Source organism: Equus caballus, chromosome 5 (genome assembly GCF_041296265.1).
Source record: "Equus caballus isolate H_3958 breed thoroughbred chromosome 5, TB-T2T, whole genome shotgun sequence".
Taxonomy (NCBI): Eukaryota; Metazoa; Chordata; class Mammalia; order Perissodactyla; family Equidae; genus Equus; species Equus caballus.
Window position 1 is genome coordinate 78,008,841 of NC_091688.1, and position 22,646 is coordinate 78,031,486.

General features: G+C 36.9%; 1 protein-coding gene across 6 annotated transcripts in view; it reads right to left on the minus strand.

Annotated features, from left to right (window-relative positions):
• Nucleotides 1–22,646, minus strand: part of BTBD8 (BTB domain containing 8) — an 88,166-nt gene that overhangs the window by 42,520 nt on the left and 23,000 nt on the right. For all 6 annotated transcript variants that reach the window (XM_023641655.2, XM_014740203.3, XM_070268746.1 and 3 more), the window contains 3 exons: nt 18,703–18,820; nt 10,376–10,465; nt 1,224–1,304 (listed from right to left, as the gene is read on the minus strand). In XM_023641655.2, the coding sequence (XP_023497423.2) occupies nt 1,224–1,304; nt 10,376–10,465; nt 18,703–18,820 (289 nt within the window). The remainder of the gene's footprint in view (nt 1–1,223; nt 1,305–10,375; nt 10,466–18,702; nt 18,821–22,646) is intronic.

The following is a 22,646-nucleotide window of genomic DNA, read 5'->3' on the forward strand; positions in this document are numbered from 1 at the left end:
AAAACCAAGGCATAATACACAGCAATTTCCTAATAATACGTAATCTGTTTAGAAAAAAGAATAATCTGAATTATTTTAATTCTAACATAATATTCTTTATGTCCTATATAATACTCATTATGGATTATAAAAAGGACATAGGCCAAAAGTTGAAAGCACTGTCACATGATTTAATTAGTAAAGAATAACAAGAAATGAATTTGGAGATGTTTCAATCAAATTCTCCTCATATTCTCAGTGAAATATACAGCAAAGTCCAGGAAACTGCTTCAAAGACTGTAAAAGTTACAAAACTCTTTGCAATCAATTTGCATAATAAAAATTTGAGAGGAGGGAAAATAATTGATGCTTACCATATTGAAAATGCCTATAAATGACCCTAAAATTGAAAACTGCATCCAAAGACTCAAAGGGTTTCTGTTGTTTCTTTCTTTTGGCAAGTATTTCTGAGCACCCATACATATTTTAGGTACTTAGGGAAGCTACAAGCCGTGAGAGCATGATAAAATTTCATATAGATTTCCAGTGGGTAAAACTTCAGTACTTAATCCCTGTGATTCATGATACTTTCTCCCTCAAATCACATTTATTCAATTTGCAATGAAAGGAACCAATGAATATTTAAAATTAAAAGAGTAGCTTTCATTTGCCTCATGTTAGAATAGCATTAAAAGGAGAGGACTTCCAGAAAATTAGAAGAGCAAGGCAGAGGTCACTCCGAGGTAGGATTTTAGCAGCTTAAATAGCATTTCAGCACAGCGCACTTAAGAATCACATGGTTGATGGTCTTTAGGATGCCTATATTCTTAAGTTAATTTTAAGATTTTCTTTTTCCACTTCTTTTGCTGTTTAAGAGAGATATCCTAAAATTATAAAACAAAGCAGTAAAATAATTGCTCAAAATTTGATAAAGGTTCAATCAATTTTATTTTATAAAAACCTGTCATTTATTTTCCAAAACAAATATAAAGTTTTTCTAACATAATTTAACTCTAATAAAGAGTTTTCTTAATCTTACGACTATGAGCTGCTAGATCATCTTTTCTTCTAAATACAGAGACACTATTTTTGGATATTCCCAAAACATACACAAGATATGGCAAAATAGATAACAAAAGTAAAGCTTCTATTTCATTCACACTTTGAAACACAGCTCAACAAAGCAGAAGCCACCAAATACTAATATTTTTACATTTTTAAAATCACTAAAAAGAAACACATACCCAACATTAGCTTTGTCTGGAAAGTCCAAGGTTCCTCCATATATAAAATGCATCATAACACTCATTTCTATATGGTTTATACTGAAAAATAAAAGAAAACTAAACTCAAATCCAGAAATAATTAAGGTTTAACTGATATCAATGATATATTCTATTTTCCCATAAACTTTTAGCAAGATAAAGTTTTTTGGGTTTTTTTTTGAAGAAGATTAGCCCTGAGCTAACTACTGCCAATCCTCCTCTTTTTGCTGAGGAAGACTGGCCCTGAGCTAACATCCATGCCCATCTTCCTCTACTTTCTATGTGGGATACCTACCACAGCATGGTGTGCCAAGCGGTGCCATGTCCACACCTGGGATCCAAACCGGCGAACCCCGGGCCACCAAAGCGGAACATGTGCACTTAACCGCTGCGCCACTGGGCTGGCCCCAGCAAGATAAAGTTTTAATCTCAGTTTTAATCTCTAACATCCATGCAGGTTATGCCATTAATTTACCATGAAGTATAACTACAGCTATGGATTTTTACATAAGTTATAAAATGTTATTAGTATATTATCAAACCATTGATTACTTGTTGAACATCTTCTATAATAAACTTTCAGAGTTAGAAAGGACCTTAGAGATCATAGCGCAACCTCTGTCTCATTAAGAAATTCTCTCCTCAGCATCTTTGACAAAAGGCCTCCGATCTTGCTTAAAGCCTCAGATGGACGACTCTATTCACTAGAAAGATTCTTGTTATGCTGCACGGATTTCTTAATTTGTAATACCTATCCAGTGGCTCTAGCTTGGCCAATGTTCTCGTTATACAGATTAAAAAGTAAAAAGAAGACTTAAGAAGGAGTCTGGAGTGATAATCTTATGTCCCACTGACTACTGGATCCTAAACTCCGAATTCACGACCTCCTTCCTCTTCCCCCCCTTTCTCAACACTTGAAATTCGATCTTCTTTCAATTATTCCTGTTTTGTTCATAGCACTGTTACAGGATTTTTCGCATTTTGACCTACTATTTCTGTACCAAGGGGAGTGAATTATCTGGTTCAATCAGATGACAACAACCACTAGTCGTAGGCAGGAGCAAGTTGAGATGAGGGGTAATTTGATTTCTTTTCTCTTTTCTTCTGGGCTGAACCAGTAGGAAGAGGTGATGGGGAAGAAGGCATCTGCTATCCTGATTCAGACTTTCTTCCAGGTGGACTGTCTCACAGGAGCCATAGTAAGCAAATCAACTTTGGCTCTTGCATTAAAGCACACTTTACTGCTTTAATAGTTTTTATCAATAATAAAGGAAATGTTTTTTACTTCATCTGCTGATTCTTTTGTCTTATTTTGAATAGAATAAAGCACATTATTTACTGGACCCCCCTCAAAATTCTAACAGCAAATAGATTACCATCTAGATACCTAAATCATAGCCTGAGGTTCATCTCAATGCACTCCCTCTCTATATCCCGTCATTTATACCTTCAAAAATTTCTTGAATTCAGCCTCTGCTGTCTATTTCCCCTCTCACTGACCTGGTTTAGCCTCTCATTTTCTCTCATCTGTACCATGACGGTATCCTCTCATTCAGGTTTCCTGCCTGAAATAATCTCCTTGCATCCCATTTCCCATACTGCTGTTAGAGTGACTTGGCTAAAATGTAAATCTGATATAGTCCACCACTTTGAAAAGCCTTCAATAATTCTCCATAGCCCATAGCAAAAAAAGCCCAAATTCCTTCGCTTGGTGTACAATGTTCTTTATCACCTGACCTCTGGTTCTCCCTCCCTAGCAGCTGTTCCAAGATAAATGAACTACTCATTTCCTATACCTGAACTCCTTATAATTCCTTATACATCCATGCCTGTTCACTCTGCTCAAAATGCTCTCCCTCTCTACTTACTTCATCTTTCAGACACAGACATGTGGCTCCTCATCTCTGATTGCTTCCTTAATACCTTCAAGGCATAAAACAAATCACTGAATGTTAAACATAGTAATAACTAACACCTATTGAGCTCTTATTACGAGCCAATCACTAAACTAATAAGCATTTTGAATGCCATCAGCTCATTTAATCATCATAACAACTCAATAGTAGATACTATTATTAGTCTCATTTTACAGACAAAAAATTGCAATTAACTCACCTGCCCAAGGTCAAATGGCCTGTGATGCACTGGAATTTAAATCCAGGCAGACTGACTGCAAAGCTCGGGCTCTTAAGTAGCACACTATATATTCTTCCATTATCACATTGATCAAGCTGACTTGTAATAGCTTTGTTTACATGTTTGTTTCTCCTTCTAGACTGAGTTCTGTGAGGGCAGGGTTTGCATCTCACTTATCCTTGCATCCCTAGTAGCAGCAGAATGTCAGCAATGATTCAATACTCCCAGGATGAGAATTTCCTTTCCCCACATAATACCGGAGCTCTGCAGTGGAATCAGGGTGGGGACAGTCTGAAAATCACCACCCCCCCAGCCCCCACTCCGACCTGGCAGATTTGTAAGGATAGTATCTAATAGCTGCTAAAGGAACAAAGAAAGGAAGCCAAGAAGAAAAGAAATGGAGTCCCACAGGGTAGGACTTAGAAAGGTGCTGCTTTGATTCTATGCTCTTAAATAATATATGCTCAATAAACGCTTGATGAATGTTTAATGACTCACTTCCTAAGGCACTTTAGCATCTTTCCAAACCTTCAGAGGAACACTGAGTAGAAAATATAGAACATTTTTCAATTAACTTAATAAACATTTACTGGCCCCTACTATGGCTAAGTACTGGTTTCTGCTAATTCAAAACTGCATGTCTTTAATACTTAGGAAAAAAGTCAAATCTCTAAATATTCACATTTATATACTATGGATATGACAAGATTTGATCTCAGAATAATTACGCCATGTTATTTATAGTTGGTTAATCTAAAACACTAGCATAATTATTATAATGTATACTATTCCACACACTTTTCCTCAAAATTTCAAGAGCCATGTTATTGAGAATTGGTCATTATATGGAAAGAATAGTTTAAGACTTGACACATTTAAGCAAAAGATAATAATGACAATAAAAACAAAAGTAGTTTTATTAAAAGAAATAGCAAAATCTAGACATTTGAGCATATATATCAATATATATGATAGCTATAAAAACAGCAAGAAACCGTTTTCCTGCTGTCTTGACAAATGTTTTACTAAACTGCATTCTCATTATTGTGTTGTAAGTCATTTTTATTTTTACTAAGTGTTTATAAAGATATGATCAACTGACCTAGAAAAAGAACAAATTACTCCAATAGTCCGTAGTTTAAGTGAAAAGATTTAAAGCACTATTCCTATGTAAATGTAATCAGAATAAAAGCTTGTAGGAGATGAGGGGCTGGCCTGGTGATATAACGGTTGGGTTTGGCTTGCTCCAGTTTGGCAGCTCAGGTTTGCAGGTTCGGATCCTGGGTGCAGACCTATACCACTCATGAAGCCATGCTGCAGCAGTGACCCACACACAAAATAGAGGGAAGACGGTACAGATGCTAGCTCAAGGCCAATCTCCCTCACAAAAAAAAAAAAAAGCTTGTAGGAGATGAAAACAGTGCATAAACTCAGTTAGAAAAAAGAAAAACCTATGAGAGGACAGAGTTCTGAGATCAGAGAATGAACATGCACCTTGTCTACTAAAATCTCTGTGCTTTATGTGTGCTTCCTAAAGTTTCAAGTTCCTATGCGTGTGGGCTAAGGTAACATACGGAAATCATTCATTCATTTATTTGTTCACTCACATTCAATATTTATTGAATGATAAGCTCTGGACTCTGACTTATATCTGGAGGATACAAGAAGCTTCCATTCTAGAGAGAGGACATGGACAATAAACAGTATGTAAACAAATACATAAACAAGATAATTTTAATAGTGAAAAGTGCCATGAAGACAATACAACAGGATAACATAAAAGAGAGTAACTGGAGAGTTGGGCTGTAGCTACTTCAGGTGGGGTAGTCTGGGAAAAGCCCAGATGCCAAATCATATAGAGTCTTGTAGGTTATGGTAAAGATTTGGGTTTAATTTTAATTGTGATGAGAAGGCATTAAAGGATTTTAGTTAGAAGAGAAATATGATCTGACTTATATTTCAAAAGATCATCCTGAAGGTTCAGAAGTTCAGAATCCCAGGAATCTCCCAAGGGAGACGAAAAAATCCAAATTTATGCTCCAAAGCACCAAGCCACCACTGAAAGATTTCTATTTACATAAAATGGAAATACGTGGGGCTTCTTCACAGAATTATTGGCTGTGGTTTAATTTCCACTATAAGATGTCAAAACTTCCCCCTTCTTCCACCAGAACAGAACTTCCTTCCTACTATACCCTTCCACCTCCCAACTCTGGGGCATGGATAGAACTAGGATTACAGGACTCTACCATTCCTACCCCAACTTACTGAACACTGTCCCTGTTGAAAAATATCATTTCCATTACGTCTTTGAGTTACCAACTCATCAAAAACGCTGTGGTTCTTTTCTGTAAAGACAGACAGGATTTCATTCTAATCTATTGCAGAAAACATCCTGCAGACATGCAACAGTGGCACAGTTCCAAAAGAGGCTGCTGACCAAGCGAAGCAGGCAATGCCGTTCTGGTACTGGTAATGGCCCTCACTTGAACCCATTTGTCTCTAGAAAATGGGAACAATCTAATTTAGAGAAAGAAATAAAAAGACAAATATTAATGAGCACTGCATACTATGTACCAAGCACTGTGCCAGGTTCTTTCCTCATTGAATCCTTTCAACAACCTTAGGAAGCTCAGGGAAGGTAAGCAACGTTCCTAAAGTTATGTAACAAGTTTGGATTGGACGTAAGACAGCCTCTAAGGACATCAGTATATTTCTACTATACCACACTATCCACGGAAACATCTACCCAGGTTTACAATATAAACTAATATGAAAATAGAATTTGTTTTATAGATAACTTTGTTACAATATAAAAATTCCTAAAAGAAGTGATTTCTTAAAAAGCAAAATTCCTAAATCCCTTTTAGCCTTCCTACAGCTTTACATGCCATGATACTAATAATACTTTAAGTGGTAATGTGAGACAGTCAGTTTGATATGAGATATAAGAGGAAAAAGCAAAATTTATTGTGTGATAACAATAATAAAGGATGTAGATAAAACCCAGTATCCATCAGCAGATACTTTCTTCTTTCATTTAGTGTTAGAAAATCTTGTTTGTCATGCCAGGCAAAAGAGTCAAACCAAATAGAAATGTATCCTCATTTCCAATGCGCTAGCATTAGAAGTGAATAAATCGATTAGGAGTGAGCCTGCTCTGCTGATACAGCAGCTTTGGGTAAGGTGAACCAGTAGGCAGCAGAGCCTTGCTTACCACAACAGAAGTGAAGGGAAAATACTGTAAGAGTGAGCCTGGTCATTGCTGGCACTACTACAATGTACAGAGTCCTTATTTGGATGACACTATAAAACAAATTTGGCTACTTCTACTTGGCTTTACCTTGAACAGGCTACTGGACGTATTAGTAGTCAAGCCATACTACAAGAGGAGAAATTTATCCATTACCTCCATCATAATCAAAGACGGAAAATTACAGTTGAGGAAGTAGAGACCAGTAGCTGATGACACTAATCCTTTCTTGCCTACTGATCTCTTAACAAATAGACTTCACTTTTAAAAGCCTGTGTGTTTTGATTGTTTAATCTGATTGCTCATGAGGGTTGATTAAGGATTGCCTTTATTCCTATAGCTAAACTCAGAGGTCATCTTGAACAACATAAAACAGATCAAAGTGGAGCAGCTCTGGCTGATGAGGTGCCCCTTCCCAACAGCCTTCCGCTCAGATCCCAATCCCACACCATATGTTCCCTAACATGCCTGTCAGGAACTTTAGGGTCCTACGGGATAAAGTTTGAAAATCACTGATTTAAACAGTGGAGAAGAGCAGTCTGAGCTAGCTCAAGAGCACATCCCAATGGGAAACTTAATTTCTTGTGACTGTGGTGGAATGGACTCTGAATTAAGAATCAACAAACATGATTTATATTCAGCATAAGCACTAATTTACCAGTGCTTGTCCCTGGGAAGATATTTAACTTACGTGACCTTGTTTTTATTCATCTGTAATATGTGAATACACCTGCTCTCTCAAAGACTGATTCTAAAAATTAAAGGGCGTAGTAAATGTGGATGAAGTCTAGAAAATATATGGTGTTATTGCAAGGTAATATTACTGCTGAGGACAGAATCTATTTGGAGAGAGGAACAAAGGTATACATAATAGGTATCAGGTAGTAAAAACAGTTACTAAACCTACAAGGAGATAAGGTTCCTTCCAGGAAAAAATTAGGCATGTGCTTTCTGTAAATTACTTCCCCCTGCTGTGGAATAAGATCCCATAATCGTAACTTCTTTTGACCTTTATCTCACCACGCAGAATCACACAATTTTTAATAAATGCCAAAAAGTTGCAGTATGAGTCAAACTAGTGTAATTTCATCATTTAAATTTTTGTTGAGTTCAGTTCTAATGAGAATAATTGACAGTTTTAAAAAATGATGTCTAAAACATCTGAAACACAGTCCCCAGACAAGTTGTCAAAATTACACCAAAATGATATTCCTAGGATTAGCACACTTAGATGCTGGTCTCTGATAGCACTATCCTTTTTCCTATATTCATTGGATATTTTAAACTCATCACAAAGGAAGAGGATACATACATATCAGTAGGATACATCTTTCAGGTTGTTTTTCAACAGTGATGATAAAATTTCACCAACTGATCCATCTACACATTACTTTTACTCACAGATGACAAATTCTTTAGCTTGGCATATAAAATCTTCCGCAATCAGAAACTACCTGGTTGCCAGAGGCAGAGGGTAGGAGGTTGGGTGAAATGGGTGAAGGGGGTCAAAAGGTACAACCTTCCAGTTATAAGATAAATAAATCCTGGGGATGTAATGTACAGCATAGTAACTATAGTTAACATTGTGTATTGCATATTTGAAAGTTGCTAAGGAGTAGATCTTAAACATTCTCATCACAAGAAAAAACATTCTAACTATGTATAGTGATAGATGTTATACTCGTTGTGGTAATCATTTCCCCAAATATACATGTATCAAATCATTATGTTGTACACCTAAAACTAATGTTACATGTCAATTATATCTTAACAACAAAAAAAATTTAAATAAATAAAAGAGGAGCTCAGACGGAAAAACAAAGTAACTTAGATGCAAATGTTACCTTTTTTCTAAACAACACGAAAGCAGTTCATGTTATATTTTGAAGCTACATTAGTGGGAGACTGAAAAAACAGAAGAAAAACAAACTTTCCATGTGTATGTATTTTATGCATGTAGGGGATGAATTAAAGAGAAAGTTTATTTTAGTAGCAATATCAAGTAAAAACTTGGCAATTACATGCAATTTTACATCCTCCATTATTTTCTCTTTATTACTATTTCATTGGTCTAGTCTTTCTTGTTCTTTAAAAAGTACGTGGTAATAAAGGCATGCACACGATTCCACAGATATGTAACTGAATCAGTAACAGCGGCAGCTGTTGAAACTATATGCAAAAGATAGACTGCAACATACGTTGTGATATGTGTATTGAAACTGTGGTAGAATAACTAAACCATAACCCTCTAAAGGCCCTGGGATGAAAGGAAAGCGTTTAGGTCCTCTTGGATATGTGTTTCATTTCTATTAAATGAATAAACTATGGAAAAATAAAATAAAACCACATCACATTCTTATAAATGTTTCAAAATTCCATTTTTTACAGAGTGAAAAATTACAAAATGAAAAGCATTTGGAGATATTTTAGTTAGTAAGGGAACCAGATGGTCGTAACCTAGAAGGCTCAAGATTATTGGCCAGCATGACAAATAAATGGTCAGTAACAATTTATCAATACTTCCCATGTATCCACTGTTATGGAATTGCCGCTATCACCATTCTACACCCAAGCCGCTGGCCAAGATTGACCCCATCAAGGAAACACCCATGGTCAGAACAAGTGAGAGCCAAGAGGCCCCTCAGAACTCCCAGGAAGGGGCTCTCTGGTGGCGCAGTGGTTAAGTTCATGCACTCTGCTTCGGCAACCTGGGCATTCACGGGTTTGGATCCCAGGCACAGAACTACGCACTGCTCATCAAGCCACGCTGTGGTAGGTATCTCACATATAAAATAGAGGAAGATGGGCACAGATGTTAGCTCAGGGCTAATCTTCTTCAAAAAATAGAAAAAAGAACTCCCAGGCAATTTTCCTACTGAGAAAGCCCTCCCCTAGATTGATTCTCACACTGATTATCTGTGACCTAAAAACATTCCATTTCACCATTTAAGGAAGTAGCTCATCTCCTAATAACTGTCTCAGCAGTTTATATAAACTGCCACCAACTGTCTGGCCAGCAGCTCCTATTTAATAGTTCTGGTGTAGGTTTACCATCTCACTATCATAGGTCATTGAAATTTACACCCATACAAATTATTCTTTAAATAAAAGAAAGAAATGAAACTGCCTGCTACAGACTGAATATTTGTGTTCCCTCACCCACCCAAATTCATATATTGAAGCCCTAAACGCCCAATGTGGCTATATTTGGAGATGGGCCTTCTAAGGAAGTAATTAAGGTTAAACGAGGTAATAAGGGTGGCACCATGCCCTGATCTGATAGGATTAGCATCCTTATAAGAAGAAACACCAGAGAGCTCTCTCTCTTCCTCCTCCTTTCTTTCACCTCCCCACCCCCTAGGCCCCACGCACTGAGGAGAGGCCATTTGGGCACACAGGGAGCAGCGGCTGTCTGCAACCCGAGGGCCCAAGGTAAGAGCTTTCACCAGACACCAACCTGGCTGGCATCTTGATCTTGCAGAACTGTGAGAAAATAAACTTCTATTGTTTAAGCCACCCAGTCTGTGGTATTTTGTTATAACAGTCTGAGAAGACTAATACACTATCTCTATTATTAAACGCTCCCTTCTACCTCTCATTCTCAGAAAATGTACTTTGTTGAATTCTACCACATGAAAAACATTTCACTGAATGCACAGGAAAATCAGACTCATAAAAAGTGCTTTGCATGAAATATTTGCAATCCTTTGCGGTCAGGCTACCTTGTAAAAAGTATGCTTACCCTTGAAGAGTAACGTGCTCTTGGGAGCTTTCAGCCCAACAGCCACTCAGCATTGCAGCAAAATAACTCGATCTGGCACTTAAAATGGCTCTAAAAAGAAGATGGGGGAAAAAACACAGGTAAACATTTATGTACTAAGCGAAATGTAATTTTTTATGAAACTCTTCATACTTACCTGTAAAACATGATAACAATCTATTTGTCTTGTTTATATTCACTGGTAGGATTACTATAATAACAAAAATTATAAGCCTACATTTACACCTAAGTATTTTGATTGCTTGATTAAAACATTAATTCCAACGTCCTTTTTATCTTTTAAAGTTTTTCTCTTGAAAGCTCTTTAATTTTTTTTTGCCTGCTTTTTCTCCCCCAATCCCCCCAGTACATAGCTGTATATTTTAGTTGTGGGTCCTTGTAGTTGTGGCATGTGGGACCCGGTCTCAATGTGGCCTGATGAGCGGTGCCATGTCCACGCCTAGGATCCGAACCGGTGAAACCCTGGGCTGCACAAGGTGGAGCTCGCGAACTCAACCACTCAGCCACGGGGCTGGCCCCGAAAGCTCTTTAATTTTAAAAACAGTTGAAACTATTTTGATGAGTAAGAGAGTAACAAATCATTTATGAATGGAGAAATAAAGACCAAAAGATGTTACTCAGCATCTTGAGAAAATATCAATAAGAAAGAGACTAGAACTCTAAAGGTCCTGAGTTCAAGTTCAGAACTCACCCTAATTATGGTCAAGAATGACTATATCTTAGGTTTGAGAAAATGACAGAAATTTTCTTTTGAATTTCCATTCTATCCTCACAAAAATAAATGTTAATTCATTCACTCTTTAATTCAAATATCTGTTGACTTTTATTCCGTGTTAGGCATTATTCTAGGTGCTGGGAATACAGCAGTAAATGAGATACAGAGAACAATGTTAAATTCTAGTGCAGGATGAGATGAAAGAGTGGAGGGGGAGAAGAGAAGGACACTTCTGGCAATGGCTTACCAGGTTGTCTCAGACCAATCCTCTTGCTGAAAATAGCTAGAAAGATAATATACATAAAAGAAGAAGAAGGAAAGCATGATTTGAAGGCATCAGAAAGCTACCATGGTGGAAGCTTTTGAGACAAGTTATGAGAGAGAAGACGAAAGAGATGATCCAAGTGTTTGAGGCAATTTTTTCTATTGAGGCAACCGCAAAATCTGAAAGCAAAAGCAATGGTTGAGAGGCTAAGAAGCTGAGAAGAGCTTCTGGCAATCCTCACAGGTTAGAGGCACACAAATGGGAATCTGGGGTCCTTCAAAGGGGGGAGAATCTGGTGGATATCCCAGGATTTCAGTTGAACTCTGAAGAACTATAGCCTAGGAAGAAGAATGAACGGGAGACACACAGCCCTTATTAGAAATGACATCCAGCTTTGAATCAGCTCAATCCGTAACTGAATCAAAGTGATCTGCATCTAGCCTAAGTGCTGGCCAGAAGCAAAAGAAAACTCTGTCTTCATTAAAATAACATCATCCAGAGCGTCAAATTATTTCTATAAATTTTCAGTAGAATGTTCAGCAAACATCCAAAGATACTCAGGCATAGTAACGAACGACCAGAAAATGAAGGAAAGGAATATCATTTATACCAGTATCAAAAAAGGTCAAATACATAGGAACAAATGTAACAAAAAAGTGCAAGACCTCTACCTTAAAAGCTATAAAATATTGTTGAGATAAATTTAAAAAGACCTAAGAGACAGCTAAACTATGCTCATGGATCTGAAGACCCAAAACTGTTAACACATCCATTCTGCCTAAATTAATTTCTAGATTCAACACAATCTTAATCAAGTTTTTTTAATGGCAATTGATAAGCTGATTTAAAAATGTATATGGAAATGCAAAGGACCCACAATAGCCAAACAAACAGCAAACAGAAGAAAAAAGTTGGAAGACATGATTTCAAGACTTACCATAAAGTGACAGTAATCAAGATAATGTGGTAGTGATGTAAGGAGAGACATATAGATCACTGGAACAGAACCGAGAATCCAAAAATAGATGCACACATATACGGCCAATTGCTTTTCGACAAAGATGTTAAGGTAATTCAATAGGGAAAAGACTCTTATGAACAAAAGGTACTGGAACTGTCAACTTGAAGGGAAAGAAGTGAATCTCAACAGGTAACCTCACACCATATACAAAAATCAACTCAAAATGGATCAAAATCTAAATACAAAAGCTAATACTATGAAATCTCTAGAAAAAGGTGAAAATCCTTGCAACTTTGGGATAAGCAAAGATTTCTTAGGACACAAAAATCAGGAACTAGTTTTTTAAAAAAACATAAAAATTTAAACTTCAACAAAATTAAAAACTTCAGTCCTTTTAAACTCACTTTTAAGAAAATGGAAAGACAAACAAAATGTTGGAAGAAAATATTTACAAAACATATATCTGCCAAGTAACTTAAATCCAGAATATATAAAAAACTATTAAAACTCCATGAGATATAAAATATCTTATATATAAATACATATTCTATATATACTCTCTCTCTATATATATAGAATATATATTTATATATAGAATATATATATAAAAGAACATAACCCAACTAAAAAATGAGCATGCACGCACAAAACTATCAGGTAAGAAATTGATAGAAATAGTTTTACTTCAAAACCAAAGTTTATGGCTGGTTATAAAGAATGGCATTACATCAAGTTTTGAGCACCAGATTAGGACTGGAAAAAGCTATGGTCAGAACAGTACATTATTCACTGGAAGAGGGGAAAAATGTTCACACCAGCTTTATCAGTAACAGCTAAACACTGGAAAGAAACCAATATGTCCACCAGCAAGACAATGGATGAACAAATTGTGGTATATTCATACAATACAATACTACTCAGCAATAAAAATTGAATGTAACACTGGTATATATAACATCCAGGGATGAAGCTCCAAAACATTATGCTGAGCAAAAGAAGTCAGACACAATAATATGTCTGAATTCATTTATATGAAATTCTAGGACAGGTAAAATAACCTATAATTTAGAAAACACAACAATAAAAAAACCAAAAACCCAATTAAAAAATGGGCAAAAGATATGCACAGAAAACTCACCAAAGAAGATATACATATGGTAAATAAGAATATGAAATTCAGTTTTCCTAGGGCTAGGGAGAGGGGAGGTACTGATGGCAAACGGGCACAAGGGAAATTTTGGTGAAAATTCTCTATATCTTGATTGTGGTGGGGGTTACACAGGTTTATACATTAGTCAAAACTCACTAAATTGGACTTTGTGTGCATTTGATTGATATGAATTCTAACTCAATAAATTTGTGAAAAAAGGATGCAAATAAAACTTACTTAAAGAAAATAACAGGCCAAGATGATTTCCCCAGTGAGAGCAAATAAACATTTAAGGAAGATATAAAATCAATCTTACTCAAATAAATAAAATAATGAAATATATATGAAAAAAGAAGAAATACTTCCCAACTCATTTTATGAAGTCAACATAATCTTGAGACCTAAAACTGACAAGGACATTACAAAAAAGGGAAAATTATAGGCCAACTCTCTCATGAATATAGATGCAAAAATCTTAAGCAAAATATTAGCAAACTGTATCCAGCAATAAATAGAGTGAATAAACATCACAATCAAGTTGAAATTATTCCAGGAACGTAGGATTGCTTTAACATTTCAAAATCAAGCAATATAATTTAGCACATTACCAAAATAAAGGAGAAAAATCATGTGATCATCAAAATAGATGCAGAAAAGCATTTAACAAAATTCAACCCTCATTTATGGAATGAATCCAAATCCCAGGAAGCTATTTTGTAGAAACTGATAAAATGATTCTTAAATTTATATGGAAAGGCAAAGAGCCTAAAATAGCCAACGCAATACTGAAAAAGACCCATGACGCCAGCTATACCACTCTGAAATCTACCACATTGGTCCCAAGGCCACCTTCGCACAGGCTGTTCCTTGCGAGTGATTGAGCACGTCAGGAATTCTAACACAGGTTGATTCCTGGAAGAAAACTCCTTTTCTGATGGGTGACTTGTGCTTCAAAACTTTCCAAGAGCCTGCCAAACTTTCCTCAGAACTGCACTTCAGTCTAAGATGCTTCTACCCAAGCTTCTTTCCTTCCCTTTCTCCTTCACTCAAGGTTAGATCAACATCGCAGGTTAACAGCTCTCCCAGTCACCTCTGGATTCCTTCCCATGTTCTCACATGCATTTATCCTAATAAATTTCTTGCAAGTCTAATCCCTTCTTCATGTCTGCTTCGCAGAAACCTTGAACTAACACAGCATGCGAGCCATTTCCATCTAAGTAAGATTAAAAGCATCTGAGGCTTTAACAAATTACCCTAACCTTAAGTCAGAAGCTTGGAAAACATTCCTATTTAATTAAGATAGAAGCCTCAGTTTAAAAAATAATGCTGTAGATAGCATGGTATATTAAAAATCTTTGCCAAATTTTTCATTTTCTAACACGTCAAAAACTATTTTCTCCTTTTGATTATATTTAACCTCAACTGACAAGGCTGCTTCTGGCTCTGTCGAGATGCCCTCATTTTCCCTTGCTCTCGCTTTAAGTAAATTGCTATTCAATACTTCCTGACGGAGGCTGAACTAGATTCACTACTCCAGGCAGAATAATGACCTGGATTACTCAGAGACGCTGTAAAAAAGGATTTTTTTTTTTAACTCGGGCTATTTTTTTAAGTACTCTTGCTCCAAGAATATCTTTTTTCCCTTTTAGTTCCTTTTAGTTTAACAGAATAAGGGTTAAACCCAGAGTAGTGAATCCAAACTTTTTGGAACTGTCCCTATGACTCACTCCACTTCTTTGCAAATATCCTAAGGAACATAAACTTTAAAAAAAGAAAGTTAGCTTTCTCTTGAGACATCCATTGACTACAGCACTCAGAGGATTAGGTTTTCTTAAGTTAAAAAATGATTCGTAAAGTGTAGTGGATGCCCTATTATCTAACACAATCAGGACTGATAGTTGCTTGGTTAATCAAAAAAATCAGGAGAGAATTTTAAAAATGATTTGTATGTATCATAATTATTTTATTCTAACAAAAAATAACTGCGCGTTCATTCACCAGTCTTACACCAATCTTTTTTTAATGTGGGTTCGCTAATTGAGCTTCCTTCTTCTTGCAAAAACCATACCCATATACACTGTCTATGATTTCCAGTTCTAACTTCTCTAAAGTGAAGAAAGAAATTTAAAACTTTTGTGAAGTATAGAATCATTTTAAATTTTTATAATTTTCCCTCAAACTTTTATATTGTTTCATCTATACTGAATTCAATAGCAATTTTTAAAGTGCTTCTTTCTTATTAAATCTTTCCAAAGTATTCATTTTAGTTTTCACTGGAACAATAACTCTTTTCATACTTCATGTATCATTGGTTTATATGATATTTCATTGTTATGCCAACAAAATAATAAATTCAAATGGCATTTAAGAGGCTTGGGAACAAACCCAAGTGACTCTCAGGGGACACAAACTCAATGACAGGAATGGAAACGTGTAGGTATACTAGAGAATAGTCTCCTGCCTTGAGTTCTGCCAACATGTCGGCATGTTCTACAGAGAACATCTGAAGAGCAAGTTTAGTCAAGTTCAGTTAAGGAGCTTCTGTAGAGGCGGTTTGTTTCCTTTCAGGCCCCCAGTGCCTTTTGCTTTGGTTCCTCACTGCAACCTCCCTCCAAGGCCTGTGGTACCAAGGAATTTCACGAACTCTTTTCCTCCATTGTATCAAAGGCCTATCACTTGGATGATGACAGCAAACACTTACATAGTACTTACTACGAGTCAGGTACTATTCAAGGTGCTTTAAATGCAATAAGTAATTTAATCTTCACAATCATCCTGTGAGATGGGTACTTCCATAAACTCCCATCTTTGATGAGGATGCTAAAGCACAGAATGGTTAAATGACTTGTCCAAATTCTTATACCTAAAGATGGTGGAGCTGGAATTCAAACCCAGGCAGACAGGCTCCACACACAGTCACACACTCTTAACTACTCAGTCATAAATGGATTCTTTTTTTATGCCACCACAAGCAGGTGACTGGCATCAGACCGTCTTGCAGCATATCGAAGGCTCCAGGTAGTGGGCTGGGGATCAGGGCAAAGACTGGACACAGCAACTCGCAACTGGAGACACTATGTTGGAAGAAGTGGGGTATCAGAGAGGTTTTTGAGGAAGGAACTTGAACATGAGAGAAAGACAGTGATTCAGTAAAGAAGAAACTACCTCATTATCATACCTATTTGGACATATTAAACTAGCAAACTAAACTGTTCTAAAATTTGGGACCTAAACTGAATGTCACTCTGATCATAAATCCCGGTCTTTGTGAGCAGTTGCATTAATCGTTCAATAGAGGAGTACACACAATTGAAAAATTAAAGCAGCCATTTTACAAACGGATTTTTAGCCAGACCACTAGAATAAATGCTGACACTGATCAGCCAGAACAAGAAGTGATTCAGAAAGTTCTGATGCTGGGCTTTAGACTACATTACACGAATACATGTTTTCTGAACTACTGACATAATATTCCTTGAACTGAATAGTAAAATTAATATGTATTAAACTGAGAGATGTTTGAGTCTGGACTAGGAAAGTAACCTTGGGATTCAGAATTTGCCATAGTAACTCACATAAAGGCACTAAAACAAAGCAGGAAAGTTTAAGCCAGATCTTGAAGAAACATATCCTCAGGAAATTGCCTTTTTAGTAAGATAAATTAATTTTTTATGGCTAGGTGAACAAAATAAACCAGAAATGTGAGCAAGAGCTGTCCTGGAATACAAACCTAATATTCTAGATCCAGCTCCTAAAACACAGTCCAATGTCAAGCAGCACACAGAGAGAGGACAAATACAGACACTATTTGAGGACATATTGCAAACGGTCACAGGGTCCTGCCTTCCCTGTATGACAACAATAGCCTTAGGGCTCCATAAGTAGAACTTTGGTAGGATGCCCATATGGTTTCAAGAAAAACCTGGACACAAAATTAAATTAATTTTAAAAATAAAATTGTGTTGCTCTCTCCCCCAAAAGAAAGACACACACACATACACACACACCATGATATGGGAAATACATTGCTAAATCTGTATTACACTCTGCATTTTACTATATATAATGCATATTTCAGAAAAATTAGGAAAAGGTGTATATGTGTATACATATATTTACAAAATTTATTTTCCCAGGAGAAAAGTTCAAATTCTGAATGGTAAATAATCTGGTTGAGACTGGCAATCCTAGAGTTTAGCAATGTGCTGCTGTCAATTAACTGGCAAAACCAGTATGATTTCTGAGAGTACAAACATCTCTACTGTTTAGCTTGGTGGACTCCGGTAATCTAAACCTACTGCTAATTTCATTAGAGGCTGTGTACTCTCGAGCCCAGAAGATCGCTTCTTGCCTCTGCAAATAGTCTGGTTCTTCCTCTTCAGGAACTCCAGAATAATTTATCAACATCCTATTTGAAATACAGAGCAACGGAGGGAGGAGAACTGTCTGGGTTCCTCAGTTTTCTGGTTCTGGTTCTGGACCATTGTGAGACCCAGCTACACTTCTTTGTCTTGAGCTCCAACAGAAAATCTATTTCTTATTAAATCTTTTTCTTCTTTTAAGCACATTTTAGTTACTTGCCAAAAAGAGTCTGACCAAAACAAGCGGCAGGCTTTCATTTGAAATCTAAAAGCCTGGAATCTAAACAACCCAGTTCTAAAGCAGAATAATGGTTTTTTAAAAGTACATTGAAATATTAAATCTCCTAATCAATGCTATTCATGAGAATCGTCTATTTTGAATCAAAGGCTTTGAGCCAAATGCATTCAGAGAAAATACATGTCATTCATGGAGAAATAATCATTCTCAATACTATAATGACTGTGAAGTTAAAAACTGCATTAATTACATTTTCTGTGACAGTGGCTTTCAAACCTATTTTAGGCAACAGAATATTTTCTTCTAACGCAACCTTAGGTTTACGTCCCATGCAAAGCACAGATGAGAGGGGATGTGCTCTGGCTGAAGCAGGCACGCACGTCTGGGTAGGGGCATGTATGCATGTGTGAACCTGCAGGCAGAAAACTCGCCCTGATGGCAAAGCTCTTCCCTTGTCACAAACCCCAAGGCATCGCCATGGAACCCCTGTGGCCTATGTGAATCAGAGCTTGAAAACCACTGTGCTAGAAAGAGACAGCCAGTATTTTACACTCTACTGTCACAACCAAGACACCATATCAATTACAGGCCTACTTACCTGTGAGCTTTAAAACTTTTTCCATCAACAAAAATATCAATATCTGGGCAACGATGTTTCAAGTAAAGTTTCAATAAATCTTCTCCTAATTCAGATGCAGGATCCAAATTATAATTAACTTTAAAAGAGAAAAACAAGAGTAAAAAATAGTTCCTTTAATATTACAGATATCCAAAAATTTTGTGTTCTAGTATTAGCAAAAGGTTTTTCCACACAGTTATCTAGATTAGCTACTGAGAAAGAACAACAGTGACTGGAATATTTAACCAGTAAATTCAAAATAAAACAAAATTCTAAAATCATCTATACTTTTTCTTTGAAATATATATTTCCACTTATATTTAAATGTCGATATACCTTTAAATATAGATACACATTTAAATATACGTAACATTATCATGAAATTGTACACCAAAGTTGAAGCCAATTCATGAACATCTGACTTAGAAAGTCGGAAAATTTTCCAATTTTTATCTATTTTTTTACTACTTAATGCTTTCCTCTTCCTGTTCGTGGATTTATGGCTAGAATAATCTGTGAACCAACACCAATTCAACTGAAATCAATAGGAATTATAGAGCACTTACTATGAGTTTAGCACTGTACACAATATGGAGAGGTACAGAAAATAAATATTTAAAAAGATCTCTACTTCAAAAGATTCACCTTTTAGGTAGTGGGAAGTGAGATATAAAACATGTACATAAAAAAAAAGAAAAATGTTACACTGTATATCATAGCTTTGTCAGTCCAGACACTTGAGTCAGTGCACCTGGTAAGGATCAGTCACTGGGGCCAGATTCCCACTAACCAAATTTATATATTTATAAGCCAGAATGCCCATTTGGTTCTACTATCAAAAGAGATCCAGAATCCAACTACTACTCAATATCGCCACTGCTACCACCATAGTCCAAGCCCCATCATCTCCCTCCGGGATTTCTGCAATAACTTCCTAACAAGTCTCCCACTCTTTTTTTTTTTTTTTTTTAAGGAAGATTAGCCCTGAGCTAACATCCACTGCCAATCCTCCTCTTTTTGCTCAGGAAGATTGGCCCTGAGATAACATCTATGCCCCCCTTCCTGGATTTTATATATGGGACGCCTGCCACAGCATGGCTTGATGCTGCACCACAGGGCTGGCCCAAGTCTCCCACTCTTGACACCACAGTTTACTTTTTGTTTTTTCACTTTTAAATTTTTTTATTTTTTTAATTGCAGTAACATTGGATTATAACATTACATACCTCTCGGATATATATCATAATATATTTAGAATTCTGTGTAAACCCCCAGTTTACTTTTAATAAACCATTCAGAGGCATGTTTTTAAAATATAATTCAGATCACGGCCCATCCCAGTTCAAAACCACATGGCTCTCTCCATTTCCTTTAAAGCAAAAGCCACAGTCTTAGGATGGCTTACCAGGCCCCACAACATCTGGCTTCTTATTATCTCTCTGAACTTACTGCCTACGTTTTTGCTTATTTTCACACTGCACTCTTTTTTCATTCCTCCAAATGACAAGTTATGTTCCCATCTTAGGATATTTGCACTGCCATTTCTTCTGTCTTGAACACTCTTCTCCCAGATATCTACTTGGCTAACTGTTTTCAAAGCTTTGTTTAAACATCACCTTTTCAATGAGGCTGACCGGGCCAAGCATCTAAAATTGCAACTCCCATCACTAACACTCCCAATCCCTCTTCCTCTGTCCTATTTTTTCTATAGCATGTCACCTTTTAACTCCTCTACATTTATTACTTATCTCCATCCAGACCTTACCTTCTCTAACTAGAATTAAGTTCCAAAAGGGCTAGAAGGCCATTCTAGTCATGGAAGTAACCCTCAGGCCCAGAACAGTGCCTGGCATATTATAGATCCTCAATAAATATTTGTTGAATAAATTAATGTATCAAATATTGCATAATGAAGATTTTTGAAAGGAAAAAAACACAAAACTTAAACTAGAATTAGGCAGTGGAAGAGGGGAGATCCTACTTCTTCTAGATATTCCTATAGAAGACAACTTAAAGCACAGAAATTAATGCGAGATACTCGGGAGAAATTGTCTTCATTTTGATGATTAAAGATCAGTCTGATCTTTGACACAAAGGGAAAACCTGGAAACTTTTCAAAAGAAAACCAAGTTAATTTGATAGATGCTTACTTACTGGGCAGAGTATCTCAATTTGCATTTATGTATTCAAATAGCCTACTGAACTTGAATATATCAGTGTGGTATAATAAAAATATATATTTGGTGGTTGTTCCGCAGTTCCTGGGACAGAGCTCCTAAAACTCTCTGGATTTCCTAAGTTAAAGTAGCATCTTTTGGTGTTCATAACAAGCCCTTTTCAACCACACTTGTGTTAATACTAATGAGGTGACTCAGAGTGGCGCCCCTAAAGAGCTTTATGATGGGGGCTGGTCACCAGAAAGACCTAACGAGTGATTAGGGAGGGAACTTTCAGCCCCATTTCCTCACCTCCAGGGAAGGAAGTGGGGCTGGAGATTGAGTCATAACTCTTGAGCAATGAGATCCAGGGAGCTATTAGATTGGTAAATACACTGATGTGCTGGGAGGGTGGTGCACCCTGAGAGCACCGACATTCCTTCTATGTACTGCCCTTTACCCTTCAGACCTTGCCCTATGTATCTTTTCCGTTTGGCTGTCCTAAACTGTATCTTTTATAATAAACTGGTAAATGTAACTTAAATATTTTCTTGAGTTCTGTGAGTCATTCTAGCAAATTACTGAACCTTGGAGGGGGTGATCATGGGAACCCCCGAATTTGTAGTCGCTGGGCACAAGTGTGAGTAGTAAAAGGGACCAGAATACGTCACCTCAAAACATGTCATTCTGGCATAAAGATTACTTGGAGCTAAAGGCAACTGAGAACCAGCAGATGCAGGGAAAAGCTCTTTACCTCCCCCTAACTGCATAAAAATAAAGTATAAATTTCCTCTTTTGTAAAAAAAAATTACATTTGTAAAGGAAATTTCCATTTGTAAAGATATCTCCATATCAGGAAGAAACTACTCTTATCATCTGACACAACTCTTATCACTGGACTCCATCTGCATAACAAGAGAACCCTTATTTACGATACGTATTCTCCCCTCAGCTTACCATAACTTGCCTCCACCAACCATAGCCCAAATCCCTTTCTTTTGTTTAGTCAAAGATGATCTATAAGCCTCAAACATCCGGCCACCCTCCTTGAGTCTCACTTCTTTGTGAAACTCCCAGTGCAAAAGTAAGTAATGAAAATGCTTTTTTTCCCCCTGTCATCTATCTTATTTCAAGTTAATTCTTAGGCCAGCCACAGGACCTAAGAGGACAGAAGGAACTTTTTCCTCTGGTTGAAATAAATTTCTAAGCCCAAGATGGAGCCACTCCTGCCTTGGGTGTCACATCAGCAAACCGAAATTCTGTGCTTCTGTAAACGCTCCACTTGCCCGGAAACACAGCATATCCAGTCAGCCAATCCCCAAATACCAAGCCAGCTCTGGGCTCTATACTCATTTCCTTGTTCCTCGATCTTTCTAAATAAGGTCAGATATGCAACCCCAGCCAATCATACCCTGTTTTGGCGTTGCCTCTGCTAGCGCTCTACAAAATTCACTCTTGCTCAAATCCCTCCAGAAGAGTGCTCAACTGCTTGTGAGGCACTGTACTCCCCCAATCCATGGATTGTTTTCCTTTGAATAAAGGACATCAAACTCATTACTAAATTGTTTTAGTTTTGTCATTTGACATTCCTCTACAGTAGCCTAGGCATCCCATTTGTGGCGAGCATCTGAAGTGGGGACAATCTTGTGGGACTAAGCCCTTAATCTGTGGGGTCTGTGCTAAATCTGGATAGTTAGTGTGAGAATTGAATTGCTGGATACCCAGTTGGTGCAGGGAACTGGTTGGTGTGTGGAAAAAAACCACTTT